The 25,976-nt window shown below is 36.8% G+C and overlaps 1 protein-coding gene across 10 annotated transcripts in view; it reads left to right on the plus strand.

The window, feature by feature from the left end:
• MAST2 (microtubule associated serine/threonine kinase 2) overlaps positions 1-25,976 on the plus strand; it is a 212,847-nt gene that overhangs the window by 41,586 nt on the left and 145,285 nt on the right. The window contains exon 1 of one of the 10 annotated variants that reach the window (XM_059137775.1): positions 17,060-17,159. The exons of the other annotated variants lie outside the window; for them this stretch is intronic. Within the exon in view, the coding sequence (XP_058993758.1) occupies positions 17,121-17,159 (39 nt within the window). The 5' untranslated portion in view covers positions 17,060-17,120. Of the gene's footprint in view, positions 1-17,059; positions 17,160-25,976 lie in introns of those variants that run through there. 10 annotated transcript variants of the gene reach the window in all.

Below are 25,976 nucleotides of genomic sequence, written 5' to 3' on the forward strand. Positions count from 1 at the left end.
TAAGCAATGTATAATTTCTTATTAAATGAGTAAAGAACTTTTTGGAATATCTTTGCTAATATTACAGCTGGTTGGATTAATACTTGTTTGAAGTATAACGTCTGCAAAAGAAGGTTGATTTTTTTTTTTTAAATGTGTCAGTACCAGCCTGAAATGATGTCACACAGATCTCTATTCTTGTCCTTACTAATCCTTTTTAAAAAAGATTATTTATTTATTTATTTATTTGACAGACAGAGATCACAAGTAGGTAGAGAGATAGACAGAGAGGAAGGGAACAGGCTATCTGCGGAGCAGAAAGCCCTATGCGGGGCTCGATCCCAGGACCCTGGGATCATGACCTGAGCTGAAGGCAGAAGCTTTAATCCACTGAGCCACCCAGGCACCCCTTAATAATCATTTTCATCAACTTCTTAAATTAACACATAGAAGGAATGCTTATCACATATGCTGATGGCACATTTTCCATGTTGAATACATTCAGTCAGAACCTCAAAAACAGAAATGATGGCTCAAGAAGAACCAGCAAATGAGATTTAACAGAGAAAAAAGTAAGATTTAAAGAACTAGAGCTCAACACCAGATTGAACTTTGGAGTTAAGTTCGAAGACATTATATACCCTGAGAGAAAAACCTCTAATCATTAAGCAGTCACTCTCCATTCCACCTTCATCCCATCCTTGGCATCTACCAATCTGCATTCTATCTCTATGGATTACCTAATCTGCGTAGTTCATATAAAGGGAATCCTGTAATTTGTGATCTGTTTCATTTAGCATAATGTTTTTGAGGTTTATCTACCTTGTAGTTGAGTTCTCAGTTTAAATTCTTTTGGATATATAACTAAGAGTGGAATTGCTGAATCATGGTAATTCTTTGTTTAACTTTTTGAGGCACGGCACCACTAACCTGTTTTCCACAATGGCTGCATTGAAAATCATTTTGTATTCCCACCAGCAATGTATGAGAGTTCCCGTTTCTCTACATTTCACTAAAATTTGTTATTTTTTAAAAAATTACAGTCATTCTAGTGGGTGTTTAATGACTTTGATTATTTAAAGTTTTTCATTATTATTATATTTTTAAAAATTATTTTAAGATTTATTTGAGAGAGAGAGAGAGGAGGGGAAGGACAGCAGGAGAGGGAGAGAATCTCAAACAGACTTGGTGCTGAGCGTGGAGCCCAATGCAGATGCTCAGTCATGACTCAAGCTGGAACCAAGAGTCTGATGCCCTTGGTGCACCTGGGTGGTTCAGTTGGTTAGGTGTGTGCCTTTGGATTGGGTCATGATCTCAGGGTTCTGGGATCGAGTCCCACATCAGTGCCCTGCTCAGCTCTCTCTGCTTCTCCTTCTCCCTCTTGCTTTCCCTCTCTCTCAAATAAATAAATAAAATCTTAAAAAAAAGTCAAATGCCCAAATGACTGAACCACCTAGGCACAACTATTATTGTATTTTTAATTTAATAATAGCTCAGGGGCGCCTGGGTGGCTCAGTGGGTTAAGCCTCTGCTTTCAGCTCAGGTCATGATCCCAGGGTCCTGGGATTGAGCCCCACATTGGGCTCTCTGCTCAGTGGGGAACCTGCTTCCCCCTCTCTCTGCCTACTGCTCTGCCTGCTTGTGATTTCTCTATCAAATAAATAAATAAAATCTTTAAAAAAAAGTAATAGCTCAGAACTTTCTTGAGGTGGGCATATATGGGCTACACTTTTAAAGGAATTAAAAATCCATGATACTACTTAGAAACTTCTCATAACATTCTTTTTATCTTAAGCATTTGAAATATGGTTAAGCTTAATTCATTTTTAGATCTTTGTGATTAAAAAAAATTTTTAATGTAAGTTTATTTTAGTTAACATATAGTATAATATTAGTTTCAAGAGTAGAATTTAGTGATTCATCAGTTGCATATAACACCCAGTGCTCATTACATCAAGTGCCCTCCTTAGTGTCCATCCCACTTATACTCCCCCAACCTCCCCTCCAGCATCCCTCAGTTTGTTTCCTGTAGTTAAGAGTCTCTTATGGTTTGTCTCCCTGTTTTCATCTTATTTTATTTTTCCTTCCCTTCCCCATGCTCATCTGTTTTGTTTCTTAAATTCCACATATGAGTAAAATCATATGGTATTTGTCTTTCTTTGACTTATTTTGCTTAGCATAACACCCTCTAGTTCCATCCACATTGTTGCACACAGCAAGATTTCATTCTTTTTGATGGCTGAGTAATATTCCATTGTATCTATATACTACATCTCTTTTATCCATTCATCTTTTGATGGATATGATTATTCTTTAATTATCATATAATAACTTCAAAAAGCAATACCCACAAATTTTTGTTTTACCCACTTCTATGTGACAGAGAGATTCTAAACTCAGCAACTTCCTCTGTCAGTTATGCCATTCTGTAGCTGTAGCTTTGCATTTTCTGCTGTGAGAGTTGAAGATCTCTGTATCTGTATTGTAATCAGTTTTATTGAGGTATAATTTACCTCAGGGTAAAGTTCACCCATTTTAAGTGTACAATTTGATGAACTTTCCCATATATATATATATATATATATATATATAGTTGAGTCACTATCACCAAAACATGATATGGTGTAGAAAATCAGGGTATTGAAATATCTGTCACCCCAAAATATTCCCTTCTCTTGTTTGCAGTCTGTTCCCTTTCCCAGCCCCAGCCCTTGGCTACCACTGATCTGTTCTCTATCATTGTGATTTTTGCTTTCATTTCTGCCTGATAAATACCTGGAAATGAGATTGCTGGGATATATGGTAAGTGTATGTTAATCTTTATAAGAAACTGCCAAACTGTTTTCTAAAGTTGCATTTTTGCATTTCCACTAACATTTGCTTCACATCATTGTCAGTATTATGTATTATTAATTTAATCGTAGCCTTCCTAATGGGTGTGTAGGGGTATTTAATTGTGATTTTAATTTGCATCTCTGATGGCTATTAAGGTCGAATTATTTGTGTGTGTGTGTGTGTGTTGATTTGCCATTCATATATCTTCTGTGATGAGGTATCTGTTCAAATCTTTTGTCAATTAAAAAATTTTAAGCTGTTTGTCTTAATACTGAGTCTTAAGAGTTGTTTATTCTGATACTAGTTGTGTATCAGATAATATGCTTTTAAATATTTTTTCCCTGTCTGTGGCTCATGTTTTCATTTTCTTATCTGTGTTGTATACAAAAATTTATATATGGAAAAAAGCAAAAGTCCGTTGTATTTCTCCATACCAGCAATGAAAGAAATTGAAATTTTAAAAATCACTACTATTTACAATAGCTTAAAAATATGTAACAAGTAAATATCAACTTAAGAACTCCTTTGTAAGACCAGTACATTTTAACTATAAAACATTACTGAGGGGCGCCTGGGTGGCTCAGTGGATTAAGCCTCTGCCTTCAGCTCAGGTCATAATCTCAGGGTTTTGGGATTGAGCCCCCCATCAGGCTCTCCACTTGCCCTGCCTGCCTCTCTGCCTACTTGTGATCTCTCTGTCAAATAAATAAATAAAATCTTAAAAAAAACTCCTGAGAAAAATTAAAGAAGCCCTAAATGAATAAAGTGATATAGTATGTTAATGGATTAGAAGACTTGATATCAAGATGTAAATTCTCCCTATTGATTTACAGATTCAGTGCAATCCTATTAAAGTAAAAACCCAGTCTTTTTCAGAAAGTGATAAGATGATTTCAAATTTATATTGAAATGCAAAGGGCCTAGAATAACTAAAATATTGAAAAAGAAGACGAGACTTAGAGAAATAACTTCAGGGCACCTTGGTAGCTCAGTTGGTTGGGCGTCTGCCTTTGGCTTGGCGCATGATCTTGGGGTTCTGGGATCGAGCCCCACATCAGGCTCCTGGCTTGGTGGGGATCCTGCTTCTCCCTCTCCCTCTTTTCCCCCTGCTCACGCTCTCTCTCTCTCTCTCTCTCTCTCTCTCACCATCTCTCTCAAATAAATCTAAAAAAAAAAAAAAGAAAAATTTTTTTTAGAGGAATCACTTCCCCCAAATTTATGACTTTCTATAAAAGTACAGTTAGCCAGACAGTGTGATATCAATATAAGGATAGACATGTAGATTACTGGAACAGAATATAAAGTCCAGAAATAGGTAAATGTGCCAAAGTAATTAAGTAGGAAAAATAATAGTCTTTTCAGCAAATGTTGCTGGAGCAGTTTACATGGGGGAAAAAAAAACTTTGACCTTTGCCTCATGTTATATACAAAAATTAACTTGAAATGGATAAGATAATAAAACATGTATAAGAAAACACAAGAGAAAGTCTCTGATTTTGGGTGAGGTAAATATATCTTAGAGTACAAAAGGTAGCACAAGTCATAAGAGGGAAAAAATCTGACTATAAATAATTTTTGCTGTTGAGTATTAATTTTTAATGGGATAGAGACAAAATGAAGTGCATTTACAATAAGGTGAAATGGAGAGTGACATGTAACATTGTTAAGCCATCAAAGAGATAATTGGTTTTGTTTGAATTTTCAAAAAATATCCCTACCTCCTTTGGAGATACAAATCCAGAAATCATGATAAGTAATACTTGCGAGTAACTCCTATGGGCTTACCCATTAATTCTACTCTTTTTACTCCTACTCAGGAAAATATATTTGAATGAAATGATTGTGAATGCTTTCTACTTTACAAAGGAAGTAAATACTAGCTAAAGCTGTAGGCCTATACTCTATGTTCTTATCCTGCCACTTAGTAATCATATAAACCTAGGGAAGTCACTGAACTTTAATCATCTGTGTTCTCATCTTTAAAATCAAGATAATTATAGGGCTTTCTCATAGAGTTGTTAGGATAAAGTGAGACAATTCATGTAAAATAACATAGTGCCAGATTTGTCATAAGTATGAACTAAATGTTATTCTTTATTTGCATGCCTTTAGGTACCTTAAATAGTAATAGAAGCAGTTATTTATAATACAGGTTATACTCATGGGAAACTGCTGGATTAGATAGAAGAGAATCAAGAAATAAGAATGAATTCATTTATAACTTTGAGGGTTAGATTGTGGTAACTTTAACTGAAATTAGGTATGTAGGAAAAGGAACAAGCTGGGAGAGGAAATTAATGAGTCTGATTCTTAGCATATTGATGATGGGTCATATGGTATAGATACCCATTTATTTATTTTATTTATTTGAAAGATTTTATTCCTTTGAGAGAGAAAGAGATGGAGATAGTGACAGAGATAGCACAGCACAAATGAGGAAGAGAGGGAGAAACTGGCTCCCCACCTAGCAGGGAGCTCGATGGCAGCCAGATCCTAGGACTCTGGGATCAAGACCTGAGCTGAAGGCAGATGCTTAGTCTACCGAGCCATGAGGCACCCCTAGGTATGCTTTTATAAATAATTTATTGAGATGAAATTCACGTAAGTGTAGCCATTTTAAAGTGAACAGTTAGTGAATATTTAGTACATTCACAGTGTTGTGCAAGCACCACTTCTGTTCATTTGTAAAACATTTCTGTCACTCCTAAGTAAAACCCCTTATTCGTTAAGCACTTCTCTTTCCCCTTCCACTCCTCTGGCAACCGTCAGTGTGTGCTCTGTCTCTATGGATTTATCTGTTCTGGATATTCCCTATAAATGGAATCCTACCCCATGTAACCCTTGTGTTTGACTTCTTTGGCTTATCATGATGTTTGGATGCTCTGCCTATATTCTAACATATATTAGTACTTCATTTTTTTGGTGACTGAATACTTTCCCATTGTATGTATTTTTTTTTTTTTTAAGATTTTATTTATTTATTAGACAGACAGAGATCACAAGTAGTCAGAGAAGCAGGCAGGGAGAGAGGAGGAAGCAGGCTCCCCACTGAGCAGAGAGCCTGATGACGGGCTTGATCCCAGGACCCTGAGACCATGACCTGAGCCGAAGGCAGAGGCTTAACCCACTGAGCCACCCAGGCGCACCACCCCCCCCGCCATTGTATGTATTTAACACTGTTTATCCATTCATCTGTTGATGGACATTTGGAATGTTTCTGCCTTTTAGCTGTGGTGAATAATGCTGCTGTGAACATGTATGTATGTATACATGTTTGAGTACCTGTTTTCAATTCTTTGGGGTTTAAATCTAGGGGGTGGAAATTGAGGGGTCGTATGATAATTCTATCTTTAACTTGTTAAGAAATTGGGATACTGTTGCTATACCATTTTATATCATCACCAGCAATGTGCAAGGATTCCAGTTTCTCTACACAGTTGCCAACACTTATTTTCCATTTAAAAAAATCGTTATTTTTTATTATACTATCTTGGTGGATATGAAGTGGTATCTCATTTGATTTGTATTTCCCTGGTGACTAATGATGTTGAGCATCTTTTTTTAATGTGCTTTTAAAATCATTTACATGTATTTTTAGGAGAAATGTCTATTCAAGTACTCTGCCTGTTTAAAAATTTTGTTGTTGTTGAGTTGTAAGAGTTCTTTATATATTCTGGATACTAGATCCTTATCAGATGTTGATTTGCAAATATTTCCTCCCATTCTGTATTTTCTTTTCACTTTCTTAATAGTATCTTTTGATGTATAAAATTAAAAAATTTTGGTGAAGTCTAATTTATTTTTTTCTTTTTTTGCTCGTGCTTTTAGTCTCCCATCTTAAGAATACATTGCCAGATCCTGGGTCTTGAAAATAATACTCCTATGCTTTCTCCTAAGAGTTTTATGGTTTTATCTTGATATTTACTTCCATTTTGAGTTAGTTTTTGTATATGGTGTGAAATAGGGGGGTGCAGTTTTATTTTTTTGAATGCGGATATCCACTTGTTAGATAACCTTTTAAGAGTTAGAAATAAACACCTAGAGTAAAGTAGATCAGTTTTAGAGCTATAGATAGGGATTTAGAAGCTGTGGGTTAAATCATGCAAAAGAGTACAGAGAACAAAAAGGAATGTAGGAGAGCACGAAAAATTTATATGTGAAAGGGCAAAATAGTGAAGTATTCAACTTAGTAAGATTTATAGGAGTTTAGATTATTCACTGTCCATTTGAGAATTGCTGTCTTTTGCAGTCTTAGTTTCTTCTTTTTTGTAAGAGGAACATGTTTCTAATGCCACCTAGTGTCTTTTTAAAGTACGAGGGTAATATTTCATAAGAGATTTGATATTAAAAATTGAGAGATTTTCATAAGATTGAATAGGACATTAGCAGCTTGGTTGCTTGTTCTCACGAATATCTTTAAGAAAGAAGCAAAAGAACAGACCAGTTATTTTCCTGAACAAATTCAGAGCTGAATTTTAACTTGGATTTGCTAAACAAATCCAAACTTGGATTTATCATATCTTCTGCAATAATTTGTAAATTATTAGAGAATTTAAGGTATATAACCTTAAAAAATAGTGGGCTTCATATTTTTAAAAGACATTTAAAATTAAAAAAATTTTTTTTTACTTAAACTGGTTGATTAGAATTATTGAAAGACCTCTTGTTGAATTTGTTGAGGTTTAGAATACATGACAGAATGTTTTTACAAGTGTTTCATAAAATATCACATATGTAAAAAAAATGGTATTGTTAAACTACCAGTTAAAAGCTATAGGTTTTGTTCTGTTTTTGTTTTAAATCTTGTACAGAAAGTCTTTTAAATGTATTATTAATGTCATGTACTGCTATCATAGGTGTATTTAAGAATGCTGAGGAAAGATTGAGAAGATGTTGGATATTGGTACATTATTCTTTCATGTGGATAGGGTAGGATTATTGGAGATATTTGAGTTGGGGTAGAAAAGTAATGATCTTTACTAGACCCTAAACTTTGGTTCCTTTACATATATTATCCTTTATTTTCTCAGGAACATTGTGGGGTAGATATAATCATCTTATTTCATAGGTGAGGAAATTCAGTCTTGGAGAGGTATGTTCATTTGTCCATTTATTCCACAAATATTTATGAAGTACCTGCTATGTATCAACACTATACTAGGTGCCTGGAATAAAACACTGAACAGAACAGTTAAATACTTTGCTGTAGGACATTAAGTGAATGTTAGAGTAGGCATTCAAGACAAGTTCTGACTCTGAAGTCTATTTTAAGACTTGTAAGTAAATGGAGGGGAAAGTCTTTGGCAGGTTGGATTATTTGAATTGCATTCCTCTGCCCTGAATTGATTGATTGATTGATTGATTGATGTATTTATTTGACAGAGAGAGAGTGAAAAAGGGAATATAAGCAGGGGGAGTGGGAGAGGGAGAAGCAGACTTCCTGTTGAGCAGGGAGCCGATATGGGGCTAGATCCCAGAACTCTGGGATCATAACCTGAGCCTAAGGCAGATGCTTACCACTGAGCCACCCGGGTGCCCCTCACCTGGATTTACTGATTTTCTGTTTGGATATTGAAGACTTTGATCAGGATTACATATAGGGAGAATTTGGTTTTGATTACGTAATATTTTCTATGAGTAGAAAGGATTTTCTGTTCTTTAGAGTAGGCAAGTAAAGAGAAAAATACATTTAATTATATTCCACATATTAGGGTCCTGGCAGCAAACAGAACAGGCAAATTATGACATTTTAATAAAGGGATATGGATGGGATATACTGAAATGGCAACAAACGTATAGTACCTTCTGCTTAATAGCAAGTCCTGAATCCTGAAAGGGTGAGGGTGAGGGGAGGAACTGATTCTTGGAACTTGGGAGTTAGAGGGCCTATTTATGTAGAAGGTGACCTGATAATTGGCATAACTTGTGGTAGTGGGATGCAGCCAGCCTAACTTGACCCTCTAGGAACCACCTCAGGAAAATAAATTGCCCCCTAATTTCTCTGTTTATCCTCTTTTCTTTCTTTGACCTTTTGTTGGTGCTACCTGTTGGCTGAATCCAACTGGACAGAACAGGGCAAGGGAACCTTCTGATATAGTTCATAATAATCCTACATTTTGGGGTACAGAGGATGGTCTGGAGGGGCAAATGGAGATAACAAGTTTTGAACTTATTCAAGTTGTAATCAAGTACATTGCAAGTTTTGAACATTGACCTTATACATAGTTTTGATTATGAATTACTTTATGTTAAATTATATCACAGATCAGGAAGTTTTCAGCTGTTATTTCGTCAAATACTTTTTTTTTCCTCCTTCTGTCTTCTTCTGGAATTGCTGTTATGTGAGTTATTGGTGCTTGATGGTGTTGCTGAGTTCCCTTAGTCTGTTGTAATTTTTATTATTCCTTTTTCTCTCATTCAGTTTGATTGCTTTCTATTACTCTGTCCTCCAGGTCACTTGTCCAGTCTTCACTTTTTATAGTCTACTGTTATTCCCTCTAGGGTATTTTTAATATCACTTACGGAGTTCTTCATCTCTAACTGGTTCTTTGTTACGTTTTCTATCTATTTTGGGTCTCACCGAGGTCCTTCACTCTTTTCTCAAATGCAATGAGTATCTTTGTGGCCATTACTTTAAATTTTCTATCAGGCACATTACTTACCTCTGTTTTGTTTAGGTCTCCTGCTGTGATTTTGTCATCTTCTTTGACTTGGGACATGTTCTTCTGTCTCCTCATTTTGTCAGCTACATCTCTTGCTCTTTTAAGTAGTCATCTGTAAGTAGTCAAGAAGAGGTCCTGTAGTGCCCTGCAGTGCTGTGTCTGTTGTTCACCAGAACCTGGTGCTTCAGGGATGTCTCCTCCTACATGTGATGTGTGCACCTTACTGTTGTGGTTGAGCCACATTTACCTTCAATCTGGTCATCTGTAACGGCTCTCTTTTCCTATCGTGAGCAGGGTTTGGTCCCTTTGTTGTTAGTGGGCCACTCTGGGGCTACCTTGGGCTTGAGTTGATTCAGACCAGACATCCAGTAGCACTGAATTTCAGGGTGGTCTCCCTGTGTTGCCCCCTGAGAAGCTTTTGTTGATAGGTGGGGCCTGCACTCAGACCAGCTGTCTGTGTCTCCTCCCTTTCTACCATCTTCCATGTGGCTCTTCTCTACATTTAGCTGGGGAGAGTCTGTTCTGCCAGGCCTTGGGTCATTTCCTGGACTTTTTACACTGATGTGGATGTTATCCAGGTATATCCATGAGAAGAGGTGAGCCTAAGATCTTCCTGGATCATCTTTCCAAGTTTTGTAGTTTTACATTTAAATCCATGATGGCTTTTGAATTATTTTTCACATATGGTATAGTATAGTTCAAAGTTCGTCTGTTTGTGTCTTGTCTTACCTGTGGATGTTCCCTTACTCCTGTACAGGTAATTGAAAGGTCTATACTTTCTCCATTGAATTGCTTTTACACTTACATGTCAAAAATAAACTGGGCATATTTGTGTGGGTTCTATTGGTCTATGAGACCATCCTTAAATCTTAGCATTGGTTAGAGTGATTCCTTATACTTTATTCTTCTATTTCAAAATTGTTTTAGCTATCTAATGCTTTTTCATGTAAAATTTATTTTTTTTTTTTTTTTTTTTTTTTTTTAAAGATTTTATTTATTTATTTGACAGAGAGAGATTACAAGTAGGCAGAGAGAGAGAGAGGAGGAAGCAGGCTCCCTGCTGAGCAGAGAGCCCGATGCGGGACTCGATCCCAGGACCTTGAGATCATGACCCGAGCCGAAGGCAATGGCTTAACCCACTGAGCCACCCAGGCGCCCTCATGTAAAATTTAGAATAAAAGTTTGTTTCTACCTATAAGAAGTCTTGCGGGGATTTTGATAGAGGTTTGATTAAACATATTTGCCTTAATATATTAGAATAGCCTTTTCATCAATATATTCAAAATCTTAAATATCAAATTTGCATGAAAAATCCTCACATTTCTGTCCCCTTACCTTCTTTATTTTCTTTATTGTGTTTATCATGTTCTAACATACTGTATATTTGATATACTCATTGACTTGTTTAATGTCTGCCTATACCCGCTTTAATGTAAGCTCCAAGAAGTCAGAAATTTTAATCTTTTTTTTTTGAGAGAGAGAGAGAATGGGAGCGAGCAAGCAGGGGTGCTGACAGAGGGAGAGAGAGAAAATCCCAAGCAGAATCCATGGCCAGTGTGGAGCCTCACCCGGGGTTTGATCCCATGGCCCCCCGAGATCATGACCTGAGCTGAAATCAAGAATTAGACGCTCAGTTGACTGAGCCACCAAGCACTCTTTATCTTTTTAAATTAACAGTTTTATCTCTACTACCTAGAATAATGCCTGATACATAGAGGATACTTAATTTTTATTCTACAATAAAAATACTTCCCAAAGAAAATGATTTCCTGTGAGGTTTCATGAGGAATCTTAACTGTAAAAATATGTGAATTCTAAAATAGGGGATATCAGATAATCAGTTGTCTTTTTACCCTGGGGAGCATATTTTTCCTCAATAAAAAGCCTACCTATTTTGAAGGAATTTTACTTGACTGACTGAGTTTCCATGTAACCAACAATAAAGAAGACTCTTTTGTTGAACCTGTCATGAACCATAGAAGCTCCAGGTTCTGTGCTTTGTGCTATGTGCAGTGTCACAGGCAGAGGCTGTGGTGGGTCTAGTGAGAAAATCTCTGAGACTGCCTTTAGGGCTTAGGTTTAGTAGCAAATTGACTTTTCTCATTGTGCTTACATTGGCATGTTTACCATGTAAAGCTCCTTATAGCTTTCCATATTGAAGTAGTTACAAGATATTCCCTTTCTGATAAAAGAAAGAATGGTAATTTATGTTGAGAACATATGTAGATGCAAAGTAGTCTAAGAATTTATATATTCAACTTTATTTAGGCAGATACTTAGTTTTAACCTAGTTGTTGCTAAATAGTCTTTCTCTTTTTTAAGAGTTTATTTATTTGACAGACAGAGATCACAAGTAGGCAGAGAGAGTGAGAGGGAAGCAGGCTCCCCGCTGAGAAGAGAGCCTAATTCGGGGCTGCATCCCAGGACCCTGAGATCATGACCTGAGCCAAAGGCAGAGGCTTTAACCCACTGAGCCACCCAGGCGCCCCTTAAGATTTTATTTTTAAGTAAACCCTACACTCAGTGTGCAGTTTGGGGCTCAAACTTCTAATCCTGAGATCAAGGGTCGCATGTTCTACCAGCCACGTATACCCCCAATAGTCCTTTAAAAAAAAAAAATTATTTATTTGAGAAAGGGAGAGAGTGAGAGAGTATGCACATTTGAGGGGAGGGGCAGAGGGAGAGAATCTCCAAACTCTACACTGAGACCTCCCAATCCTGAGATCATGACCTGAATTGAAACCAAGAATTGGTTTCACCAATTCTGAACCACCCAGGCGCCCCTCTGTCTTATTAACACCAAATTAATGTAGAATAATTGATGAAGATGTTCTCATCTTTTCTAGGCTAACCAACCCTCCACCATCTGTTCTATTTAGTTAAATATGCATGTTCTAGCAGAAACACGTTCCTACATATAATTTCTATGCATGTTGCATTCCCTTTGTGGGTCCTAGATTTATTCAATTATGAATTAAAGGGGTTTCAGTTAAATTAATACATTCATTTATAAATCAAATTTATTTGCAGCAGAATTCAATGTGAACTACTAGGGTAATTTTTCTTAGCAGTCCTTAGGTCTAAACCCTTCCTTTCCTCAATGCTGTATTTACCAATCTTCTAATTATTTCTCCCTTCATGTTAGATACTGTCATTAGGCATAAAGCTCCCAACTCCTGCTATTATCTTCATTATCTTTATATTCAGCAACCATATGGAATCTATTAATATTCTGCATTATAGTTGCTGGACCTTATCATCATTACTTCTAGTCTACCTGTATACTCTCTTTGGGACTGTAGTTTGTGCATTGTCATACCACTGAAATGTTCGCCTTCTAAAATCATAATGCTGGATAGCCTTCTCACTACAGCCTGGTAGATTTCAGCTTATTCATATGCTTATTATTATTATTATTTTTTAAAAGATTTATTTATTTATTTATTTGACAGACAGAGAACACAAGTAGGCAGAGAGGCAGAGAGAGAGGGGGAAGCAGGCTCCTTGCTGAGCAGAGAGCCTGACGCGGGGCCGATCCCAGGACCCTGAGATCATGACCTGAGCTGAAGGCAGAGGCTTTAACCCACTGAGCCACCCAGGCACCCCTCATATGCTTATTCTTAAAGCATACCAGTTCTTAGGCTTAGATTCTTCTGATTTCTTCCTGTTCTTTCATCCTTACTTTCCTCCCTTTTTAGCTTTGATTCCATGGTCCATTAACTAACTCTTTAGTCAATGTCATAAAACTTTTGTCCCATTTTTTTGTCTGTCAGTCTGGTAAATCAGTCTGGTAAAACTTTTATCTTTGTGTCACTGTAGTCTACTGAAAAAGGCACATATGGAACGGATTGGTGGCCCTATAAAATTATGATGGGTAATGTCAGTCAGTCCTCAGCATTGCTCACCAGTCCTATCTTTTTATTTAATTAACTCATCATCTTGTTCTCTACATTATCTTCAGATTTCCTGGCTCTTCTCAAATCTCCAACCTCTTTGCTCTCTGCTGATTTCCTTCTTTATTTTGCAGAGAAAATAACTCTAATTTGGAAACTTCTTTAGCTTCTTTACTATTAAGATTACAGATATTTTGTTGTCTGTACCTGCTTTTTATAATGTTAGAGTGGAAGAAGTATTCCTTCTATCTCTGTTTATGCTCTGAAAACCATCCATTCCTCCTCCTCCTCCTCCTCCTCCTTCTTCTTCTTTTTTTTTTTTAAGAAAATTGGCTGTCAAAGGATAGAAAAGAATTAAATGGAAGCTGGAAATGCTGTCTAGATTCTGTTTTTATTTCCTCATCTCCTACTTAATCTGTAACCCACTGCAATTGGGCTTCTGCTCCTATTACACATTTACCCCGAAACTGTTTTTACAAAGGGCACCACTGACTTTCATGTCAGTAAATTCAAGGGTGTTCTTTGGCCTTCTGGCAGCATTTGTTATTGTCAGCCTTCCCTGAACAGTCTTTTCTTGGCTTCCTTAATAGCATTTTATTTTCTCTCATTTCTCTGGTTTTTCTTCTGTCTCCTGCAATTTAATCAGTACTTAATCAATATTAATATTAAAAAGTAAGGGTTTCTTAGGTTAGAGAGAAGAATGCAAAATTTGTATGAAAATTCACTTTTTTTTTTTTTTTTTAGTGGGTTATTTTAGAGAGAGAGAGCATGAGCAGGAATGGCAGAGGGAGAAGGAGAGAGAATATCAAGCCGACTCCATGCTGAGTGCAGAGCCCAACTTGGGGCTCTATCTCATGACCCTGAGATTGTTATCTGAGCTGAAATCAAGAGTCAGATGCCTAACTGTGCCACACAGGCACCCTAGAACACGAAACTTTAAAGGAACCAGGTTGTGGAAGGAAATTTGCACAGAGTACATTCACTTTTGTCATTAGATATAGTGAAAAAAGTTAAAGAGTCATTGATATATGTTATTTAAATTATTCTTTCAACAGTCTTATAAGGTAGATGACTGCATTTCTTTGCAACCACAAAGGATGCGAGATGGAGAAGGATGGTTGTGTTCAGGAAACTGTGTGTTTTTCTTTCTTATTGGAAGGCTCAGGTTACAGTAAGGTAGTGGAGATACAATTTATTGTTTCAGTGTTCTGGGGTGCCTTGAATGCCAAGAGGAGTTTTTTTTTTACTTAATTTTTTAGATAGTAAGGGCTGGTTGAGGATTTTTAAGCTGTGTACGGGAAAGGGAGACTATCATGGCCAAGGGCTGATAATCTGTAACACTAGTTTCAGTGACCAGATTGATACTTCTACTGGAAGCCTTTTTGGACTTGTCCTGATGTAATGAACTGAGCCCTCAATGACCTTCCTTTTTTAGCACTTTGTCTTATCTCTGATAGAATTTCTTACACTGTATCATAATTATTTGCTTATATTTGACTTCCCCATTGGATTTGAGATCTTCTAGAGCAGAATTGTAGTTCATGAGTAGTGTTAATCTTGGTAATCTTTCCCCATGCCTATCTCAGTGCTTATTTAGCATAATAGATGATTCCTGAATTAGTAAATGAATAAAGAGTTTGAATTTTGAATTTCTAATCTGAACAGTTTATCAGACTGCACCATTTATATTTCTCAGGAGATGAATTAGAGACCTATTCCTACCTTGTCTCTGCTGATAAATGTTTTATTTAGTTAATAAAATCTACTTTGATAGAGAAATTCTATGGCTTTAAAAGCCTGTAACTTTGCAGAAGCTCACATAGGGGATAGTATACCCTATGCAAATCAGCTGTCTGTTCAGGTCTTGTGTTTGTTTTCCCCATAGACATAATCCAGCCGTTAGTGGTTTAAAGCAGCAGATCGAAAGAGTCCATGGAAATGTGGATTTATTAGCTCTCACAACGAAAGACCACACTGGTTGTCTAAGGATTAGAAATTTGTTGCTGAATGAAAGGGAGATGAATCCTGCTTTCTGTGCTATTTTCAGCAGTATGGCTAGTTCTTGTTCTTACAGTCAGTTTTAAGAAGACCAGAAAAAGATTTTGTAAATAAACTTTCTTTTAAGCCCCAGACTGATGGTACAGCTGCCATAATTATACGAGCGGCAGCTTTTCTTTTCTCCTTGTTGAGTGCAAACTGAATCAGTCTTATGGTTATTGCTATATTTACTCTAAGGAGTAAAATATATATAGTCTCTAAGGAGACCATAACAGCCTTCTTCATATATGCTATATATACCTTTATATATACTTTTATGTGTATACTCTCTATACTATTGAGAATATAACAATGGTTTTATATATACCTTTACTTGTCAAATTAGGAAATTTGGATCACTATCTCCTGCAGTCCTTTGGGGAGTGAATAATTTGTATAGTATGTCCTATAGTTTGAAGAACGAATGATTACAAATTGGTAAATAATGTTTTAACCCTCCTCCTAAAAATATAGTGCTGCCTTTGCTAACAGTTTTTTTGTGTGTGTGTGTGACTTAATTGGAAACACCACCAGTTTGCTTCATGTTTCCCCTGTGTTTACTAAGATTCAGGAAATTAGTATAAAATTGGAAAGTTTAAAACATTACTTATAGGGTGTTTAATAAAATCATACCATGTGAGCTAACCTTTCACAATATATATATATTTTAAGAGTATATATATGTATATGTATTTCTAATATAAATTAAGACACTAGAAGCATCTTTAAACTTGGCTGAAGTCTTGAAAATGGCAGCCAGTGACCAAAGAAATGATTCCAAGATCATTAAAGCCTGAGTAAAACTAGACTTTTTCATGCTGTGCCCTTTGAGAAGTCTGATGGAATGGGGAGCTTTTCCTGTGACAGTACTATCAGCAGTGAATAGATGAATGAATTCGTCCATGCTCAGAACTCACCACACGTGTACTAGCCCCTTCCAGGACATATAAAAGAGCAGGGAAACCGACCTTAGCAGTGATCTTAGCTCCTGAAGAAAGAGGCTTTCTTGACTGCCCAAGAAGTGAAGACCAGCGTATCTAGAGATAAAGAAACAAAAGAGCTTGTGACAGTATCGAAAGAATCTGACATTTGCTTTGTCTATACAAAGGATGAAAGGAATTTTGCCGACTTAGTCAGAACAATAACTGGTTTTACATCAGCCTCAGCCTAAAAACAGGCGTCAGAATAATGTGTTTTTCTTTGTATTTCTGAAGAATTGTTATCTTTTTAAAAACGTAAGTGAAGTGGTTTTGTTTTTGGAAAGGAAAACGTGACATGGATTTTAAAAGCTCAGTAGCTGCAGGTGGAGACTCTCTTGTTTTGCCTGCCAAACCTTTTTAATAAGCAATGAAGTCAGGAAATCAAAGATTGGATTTTTTCTGGGACCTTTATCCTTTTCTTGGTTCTTCAAATATTTTAACCAAAGGAGTATGCCTGGAAAAGAAAAACAAATATGAATTATTTTCCTCTATTTTGGTGGTGATTCAGATGAGATCTGTCTGTACTGCTGTGAAGAAAGACGTGGCTCTGATGTGAGGCAGAGACTTGTCTACTCATACTGGACTGAGAACTGATTAGTGGAGTGGTTGTTAGTGGGCACAGCATGGAGAAAGGGATTGTTTGTCTCTTTACCCAGCAGTAAGCAAGTAGGTAGGCAATAGTAGTTGACTGTCTGGGGAGTGGCTTTTTTTTGTGTGTGTGTCTGGTATCTGTTATGGATGATTCCAGTATTCTGCGAAGGAGAGGGTTACAGGTGAGTAACAGAAAGCCTTTTTACTGATCTTCTTCCTCTTAGTGTCTTTTGAAAATGGTACTAAATGGATTGCTTCAATTTTATTTAATTCATTTGAAGCAAGGTAGAATGCCTCTGAGTTCCTCTTTATTCCATCATGTATAGTTATAATTAGAGAAATTGTCCAAGACCCTTCTACTTTGATAAAAAAAAATGCTGCTTGTGCTTACTTACAATATATTGAATGAGTGGTGCAATTAAATCAGACCTTTGTAGCATGCAAGTCTAATTTTTTATATTAGATATTACTGTTGAGAGATTGTTAACAGTCAACATGTTCTGCTCTTGACCACTGTGCCTGCTTCCCCACCCCCCTCCTTAATTAAGTCACATGTATAATATATATTTGACTCTACACATAGTTTTAGGAACTTTTTTAAAATTATGACTTTGCATACGTATGTACACACATACAAAATAGTCATATATGATAGCCAGATATCTGACATCTGTTTTCGAAGTCTTGGGTAATTTGGCACATGAAGAGGTAAGTAAGGTATAATAATGAAAGGAAAATGGTGAGACTGTAGATAGCATTCACCTGAGTTTCAGTGAATGTCCTTAGCACTAAGAGAAGACATACCACATTTCTTTTAAAATTTATGATCAATTTTTTCATCCTTTATAAAGTAGATCAGCCTGTCTTGGTCTTATTAATAAAGAACGAGCCAGTTTCCTTTAGTCCAACATTGAATGTGTTTAAGGACTGACTGACCCAGTGAAGGTTTCAGTATAAAACACTGAATTCAACAAACAACCTGTGCAGTTCTCCTCATGAAATGTAGCTATTTCTCCTGTTTTTATTTTGACATTTGTAAAGCACTTTTTTTAAATGTACAAAGCAACTTGGGTCTTTTGAATGATCATAAATTAACGTTATTTTGGTTTCTTTAAAGTGTTCAGAAGGAAAATATACAGGATTGGTAAAATTTAGGTGGATTATGATATTTGTAGTTCTTATTATTTATCTTTTTTATTGATGGCATTGTGAGCATACAAAGCATCCTGGAAGCACTTGCTGAATCTTCAGCATTTTTTCAATATGACTGGCCTTTAAAAGTCAATGCCTTATTTTAATTTCTCCTATTAGTGCAGTTGCTTTGATGAGATCTGTCATTTGATTTCTTGGGGGTATTTTAAGAAGTATTTATAAAGTATTCAGAAGACCTCTCATAAATCGTGATGTGTGTTCAAGTAGCTGTTGATAGAAAATGGCTGGCATATTTAATTGCATTGCATATTTATATCATTATTTAACTTTTTAGTTCCCCAGATTCTGAAAGGGAATCCTATTTGTTGAGTAGGGAATATTTTCAATTATTGTGTCTGCTTTGTGTTGACTCAGTCATTTTCTCTCTAGTGACTGAGTCAGTCTCCAGTATCCGCTCACTCTGTTTCCTAATGCCCTTCCTCCTGAGTCTTTGTTTCTATCTAGCGGGAACTCCAAATTGCCAGACTACATACACTGGAGGGTGTTTTCTTACAGCCACTTCTTTCCCCACAAGTATTTTTCATTACTTTAACAGTTCATTCTCCAAAAGACTGCATTGGAACATTCTGAAATAGAAATAATATTTGAAAAGCAGCAGTTTAGATTATTTGTTTTAAACAGGTAAGTTATAATGTAAAACTTCAAAAGTTAGTTTTAGATTTGTGTATAGAAACACAAAAAAGTGAAAATGTATCCAGTGGTACAAGTAATTTACTGGATAACCTCAGATTAGAAGATAAAAATCCAAATGAATCTGTGAGCCTTACTAACTGCGTTTTGATAAATAATTTAGAGTTCCTAAAAGTTTTCTAGAAAACCAGTGAAGATATAGCCCTGCTTTGATCTTTCTGGCTTTCTTTCCCAGGGAGGTGGCAGTGTGACAAATGGTGCATTTATTGTGTGCCTGTTTTGTGCCCTTCATTATTAGGCTGTACATTATCTCCTTCAGTCATCAAGATGTTGATGACAAGTAGGTTTTATCTACCTCAGGTGCAGTTAATTTTAAAGAAGGAACAGAAGATTGGTTCAAATTATAGTTCTGCCACATTTTAGTCATAATAACCATGGTTAAATTTTTGTAAAACTCTTACTGCCTCCCATTCTGTATTCCACTGTAGAGGCAGATTTTATTCATTTATTTTATTTTATTTTTTTATTTTGAGAGAGAGCACAAGCAGGGGAGAGGGGCTGAGGGAGAAGCAGGCTCCCACAGAACAGGGGAGCCCACTGCAGGGCTCGATCCCAGGACCATGACTTGAGCCAAAAGCAGACACTTAGCCAACTGAGCCACGCAGGCACCCCAGAGGCAAGAAGATCTAATGATTTGTTGGAGGTAATAGCATTGGAGGCAGTGGGAGATTTTTCTGACTGGCCATTTTTTCAGCTCTGTAAAGCTTAGTAACTTCCTCAAGGACAAACAACTTCTACGTGGACAGGCTAGGTGTATAGGTCTGTATACTCGATCTGAAAGTGACAGAAAACTCGACTCTGACTGATTTAAATACTTAAAAAAAAAAAGATATTGACTTGAATATGGATATCCAGAAGTTGGGTGGGTTTCAGAGTTGGGTAATCTAGGGACCTAGTGTCTTACTCTGTCTGCTTCTCTGCTCTGGGTATTCTCAAGCTGGCTTCCTACTTATTAGAGAAAGGGCTCTAGTGGTTTCAGCCTGCACATTCACACATTATAGCATCCTTCGGTCCTTTTAGACATCTGGGAGATTATGTGGCAGCATCTTTCCCTTAGACTAAAGGAGACTATCCTGTGTAGGAACTGACATTGTCTTGTTTGAAGAGCAGTTCAGGTTTGGGTCTTTGGGCCAGCTTTCATACTATTGCTACTTTTGAGGTTAAAGTTCCTTGTGGATGAAAGAAGATGCTTTTATATTTGCTTTATTTCTCAATCATCTTTATGGGAGAGGATCTTATTTTAACTCTGAAAAGTCAGCTGATTAGTTACCATAAATACATTTTTATTATCAACTCTTTTACTTTCATGATTTCTACATATTTGCCTAGAAGGCAAATACAGTGATTGGGTCTCATTGTATAGAGAGAGCGAGCCCCATTTCCTAGGTTCTAAGTTAAGAATATTTGTTGTGCTGGTAAAGTTATTGCCCTCGGGTGAAGACCATGTAATGTTTCTTCCACCACTTTTGTGCTTTTGATGTTCAAAAATGAGAGTACTTAAAAGTGCCATTGTTGGGGCGCCTGGGTGGCACAGTGGGTTAAGCCGCTGCCTTCGGCTCAGGTCATGATCTCAGGGTCCTGGGATCGAGTCCCGCATCGGGCTCTCTGCTCAGCAGGGAGCCTGCTTCCTTCTCTCTCTCTCTCTGCCTGCCTCTCAGTGTACTTGTGATTTCTCTCTGTCAAATAAATAAACAAAATCTTTAAAAAAAAAAAAAAAAAAAAAAAAAAAAAAAAGGGCCATTGTTCAGGGGCATTTAATTATTTTGGAGAACATATGACAACATAATGCATACTGGGAAGAAGCATTGTTGACAAAGCTTTCTTGGAATTTTTTTAAATTTTGAAAATTATGAACTGTTGTAATTAGTTACGATCCTCATATGAAAGTAATTCAGTTTAGATTTGTAGTCCTTAAAAGCAAAATCTTCAAGTACCAGCTAGATTTCAAACATTCCTTTTCCTCTTTAAAGTTACTTCACTTTTAAAAAGATGATGATGTATGGACAAAAATGTTAACATAGTGATTTCCTTCTGATTTAAAAAAAAAATTTTTTTTTTTAAAGATTTTATTTATTTGACAAGACAGAGATCACAAATAGGCAGAGACAGGCAGAGAGAGAGGAGGAAGCAGGCTCCCTGCTGAGCAGAGAGCCTGATGTGGGCTTGATCCCAGGACCCTGGGATCATGACCTGAACTGAAGGCAGAGGCTTTAACCCACTGAGCCACCCAGGCACCCCTTCTTCTGATTTTTTTTTTTAAATTCCCTTTTGTGGGAAGTTGAAATAAAAGTAGAGAAACTGCAATTTATACTCATCAGTCCTTAGTACTACTAAATATTTTCATCTTGTCAGTAAACTAAATGACTTTGAAAATTGAATGATTTACCTTATTTGTGTACCTTCTCTTTTTTTTTCTTTTTTTTTCTCTGTCGTATATATTCCTATTCTATGTTGTAGCCTCAACAGACTACTACTGTCTTTTATTGGGAGGGATTTATATTTAACATATCCAGGTTCTCTGACATTTTTCATTCCTGAGTGTCGTTTTCCTCCTCTATCAACCTCCTGGTCATCTTCCCCATGTCCCATCTAATTTTCAAATTCTTACTGTCATCATGATTAACTTCAAGATCTATGCAGAGAAGGATAATTGGGCCAGCCTCAGACCTTCAGAGATCCTCTTCTTCCTGGATTTTATTTTAATGGCACATTTTCCCTAAATAGGATGTATTTTGTCCATGGAGTTGTTTCATTTAGAAATCTAATAGTAATCTAACGTTACATCCCCTTATCATCTCTGAATTAAATTCCTGCATTCTCTTCTGTAAGTCAGGATCACAGATTTGTAGGTCTGTGAACCACTTCCAATGGAAGTGGTTTTTTTGGAGCCACCTTTAGAGATGTAAAGAAAAATTGATGAATATAGTCCCTATGGATCCTTCCTTTGTTTTGTATTTTGCTGCTTCATATATTTACTCTGTTTCTTCATTTCTTTTATTTATTTATTTGTTTGTTTGTTTGTTTATTTATTTTAGTAGAGAGGGAGAGAAGGTATGGTGAGGGGCAGAAAGAATCTTTTTTAAAAAGATTTTATTTATTCTTCTACCCACTTAAGCCTCCATGTTGCATCACCACTTCCTCATATCAGGGAGATCATATGATAGTTGTCTTTCTCTGCTTGACTTATTTCGCTAAGCATGATACGCTCTAGTTCCATCCATGTTGATGCAACATGGAGGCTTAAGTGGGTAGAAGAATAAATGAAACAAGATGGGATTGGGAGGGAGACAAACCATAAGTGACTCTTAATCTCACAAAACAAACTGAGGGTTGCCGGGGGGAGGGGGTTGGGGAGAAGGGGGTGGGATTATGGACATTGGGGAGGGTATGTGATTTGGTGAGTGCTGTGAAGTGTGTAAACCTGGTGATTCACAGACCTGGGGATAAAAATATATGTATATAAAAAATATATGTTTATAAAAAAAAAAAATAAAAAAAATAAAAAAAAAAAAAAATAAAAAAAAAAAAAAAAAAAAAAAATAAAAAGATTTTATTTATTTGACAGAGAGAGAGTGCATACAGGGGAGCAGCAGTAGGAGAGGGAGAAGCATGCTCCCCATTGAGCAGGGAGCCCGATTCAGGGCTCCATCCTAGGACCCTAGGATCTTGAACTGAGCCGAAATCAGGAGCTGGACACTGAACCAACTGAGCCTTATAAATGACCGACAGACCCAGGGGCGTCTGTGGTCCTTTATAAGGCTCACATCTTTTTACTTAATAGCTCTGAAATTGTGGTATGTTTTGATGGTGTGTTTTGCTTTAATTGGCAGTTATTTTAGTTTTGCTTAAAAAAATTTTTTTTAAAGAGTTTATTTATTTGACAGAGAGAGAGACAGTGGGAGAGGGAACACAAGCATGGGTAGTGGGAGAGGGAGAAGCAGGCTTCCCGTGGAGCAGGGAGCTCGATTCGGGGCTCAATTCCGGAACCCTGGGATCATGACCCGAGCTGAAGGCAGAGGCTTAACAACTGAGCCACCCAGGCGTGCCCCCCCATTTTTTTTTTTTTTTAACTGATACCTGAAATAATGTCATCTCTTGGAGTAATAGTTTTTCAGATTTTATGAAATACATTCCTTTACTGGCCCGTGGAAGTATTTGAGTTTGCAACATTTATGTTTCACCCTGAGAATGTCTACTTTTATTTCAGCTCTCTTCTTTTTCTTTTTTATAATGTCTTGAACATTTCTGGTCCCTTGATTCTTTGCCCTTTTTTTTGCTTTTCTTTTAATAAGCTGGTACCCATTTGATGTGTCCTTTCTGTATCTTTTGAGAACATGGTGGTGTTTCTCCATTAATTTATTTGATATGTATTTATAAATTTTGTATTGCATAACCACTTGAATTTTGGTGCTAAACTCAACTCAGGCATAATGTATGATTCGGATTTTTAAATGGAATGGATTTAATTTAAGTTTCCTATTTCATCTTTAGGTAGTTTTGGTAAGGTTTATAGGATATATTTATAGGAGTTTGTCCATTTTGTCTGTTTATTGAGGAAAAAATTGATATTATTTGCTTTTTAAGAAAAATCGCTGTTGATGGATGGAACTAGAGGGTATTATGCTAAATAAAATAAGTCAATCAGAGAAAGACAGTTATTCAAATAATCCTACTGATATGTGGAATTTAAGAAATAAGACAGAGGATCATAGGGGAAGAGAGGAAAAAATGAAACAAGACATAACCAGAGAGGGAGACAAACCATAAGAGACTCTTAAACAAAGGAAACAAACGGAGGCTTGATGGAGGGGAGAGTGGTGGGGGGATGGGGCAACTAGGTGATGGACATTAAGGAGGGTACATGATGTATTGAGCATTGGGTGTTTTTAAAGACTGATGAATCAGACCCGCACACCTGAAACAAATGATACATTATATGTTAATTGAATTTACATAAAAAACAGAAATCTCTGTTGAGTCTGTTCTTATGTCCCTCTTTGTGTCTCTTTTATTTTAGTTGAGAAAGATTGAGAATTTATGCATGTGCCAGTGCAGGAGTTGGGGCAGGGATAGAGGGAGAGGGAAAGAATCGCAAGCAGACTCTTTGCTGAGCCTGGAGTCCAATGCTGGACTCAGGGGTTGAACTCATGACTCTGAGATCAAGACCTGACCTGAGATCAGGAGTCAGATGACTAACCAGCTGAGCACCCAGGTGTCCCAAGTTCTGTTAGTTTTTTTTTTAAGCCAACTATCACTTTATTTCAAACTTTCTATGTCATTTTGCTTTTGGATTATCTGCAAATGGCATGCAGTAGGTTCCCCCCCACCTCGGTCTGTCAAATAAATAAATAAAATCTTTTAAAAAAAAATGTCTCTTTTATGTCTTTGTCCTTAAAAGATTGTATGGGTACCCAACCTTATGTTGTCTTTTTTTTTTTTTTTAAGATTTATTTATTTATTTCTTTATTTGACAGACAGAGATTATAAGTAGACAGAGAGGCAGTCGGAGAGAGGAGGAAGCAGGTTCCCTGCTGAGCAGTGAGCCCGATGCGGGACTCGATCCCAGGACCCTGAGATCATGATCTGAGCCAAAGGCAGCGGCTTAACCCACTGAGCCACCCAGGCGCCCCACCCTTTAAAAAAATATTTATTTTTATTTTATTTTATTTTTAAAATATTTTATTTATTTGACAGAGATCACAAGTAGGCAGAGAGGCAGGCAGAGAGAGAGAGAGGAAGGGAAGCAGGCTCTGTGCTGAGCAGAGAGCCCAATGCGGGGCTCCATCCCAGGACCCTGAGACCATGACCTGAGCCGAAGGCAGAGGCTTTAACCCACTGAGCCACCCAGGCGCCCCTGGTTGTCATTTTCTCTCAAACTTTGTGCATATTACTCAGCTGTTTTTTGGTTTCCATCATTGCTATTGAGAGATATGCTGCCACTGTAATTGTCTTTCCTTTATAGTTTATGGATCTTAGTCTCTGGTTCTTAAGATTTTTTGTTTTTGTTTTTGGTGTTTTTCAGTATTACTATCATTTACCTGGTCTGGATTAAAAAAAAATTAAGCCCACTTGAGTATATTATGCTTCTTATATATGTATATTCATTTCATATTACCAATTTTGGAAATTTTTTAGCCACCATATCTTCAAATTTTGTAACTTCTTTACTTTTTGCTTTTTGGGACTCAAATTAGACATATATTGAATAAAATTGCTAGACACAAAAGAGTATAAACTTTATATTGGATTTAAGAAAATGCCAAAACAACAAAAGTGATCTATAAAAGTTAGAAGTGAAAATGATGGTTTCCATGGGGAGTGTAGGTAGTGACTGAAAGCAGGGGCACAAGGATATTTCTGGGTTGATGTTGATGCTCATTTTTTTTTAAAACCCTGGCTGTTGGCTACACTACTGTTTTCATTTTGTGAAAATTTGAGTTGTATGCTTATGTGTACTTTTCTGTATTTATATTGTTTTTCATTAAGTAGTTAAAAAATATTTGTTGTCTTCTTTCATCCATTACATCATCCTGAAGTACAGGATGTTAATTGTCATCAGCAGTGGAGTCTGAGTGGGCCCTAGAATGTTGTTCTCTACTCCTACCCTCACCCCAAGCAGTGTTATTTATGTTAGTCACACTGTATTGTTTTATTTATAAGTTCTATAAAGAGGTATCTAGTCATTCAGTGGTGAGAATGCCATTTTCCCCCCCTTGATTTTAAGATTTTATTTATTTATTTGACAGACAGAGGTCACAAATAGGCAGAGAGACAGACAGAGAGAGAGGGGGGAAGCAGGCTCCCCCCTGAGCAGAGAGCCCGATGTGGGGCTCCATCCCAGGACCCCTGGACCATGACCTGAGCCGAAGGCAGAGGCTTTAACCCACTGAGCCACCCAGGGACCCCAACCCTTGATTTTATATGTTGGTTGAGGTGTTGTCTCCGAAACCGAACCCTCAAACTCTACTCTCCGTAGAGTGGAAGGTTGAGTTATATGTTTCTCGAAGCCTGTTAATTTCCTTCTCTAGGAAGAGTGCTGCTATTGCAGTGGAAGACGATTGGGTGAATGAATGAATATGAGTGAGAATTCAACTAGA

The sequence above is a fragment of the Mustela lutreola genome, chromosome 10 (genome assembly GCF_030435805.1).
Source record: "Mustela lutreola isolate mMusLut2 chromosome 10, mMusLut2.pri, whole genome shotgun sequence".
Classification (NCBI taxonomy): Eukaryota; Metazoa; Chordata; class Mammalia; order Carnivora; family Mustelidae; genus Mustela; species Mustela lutreola.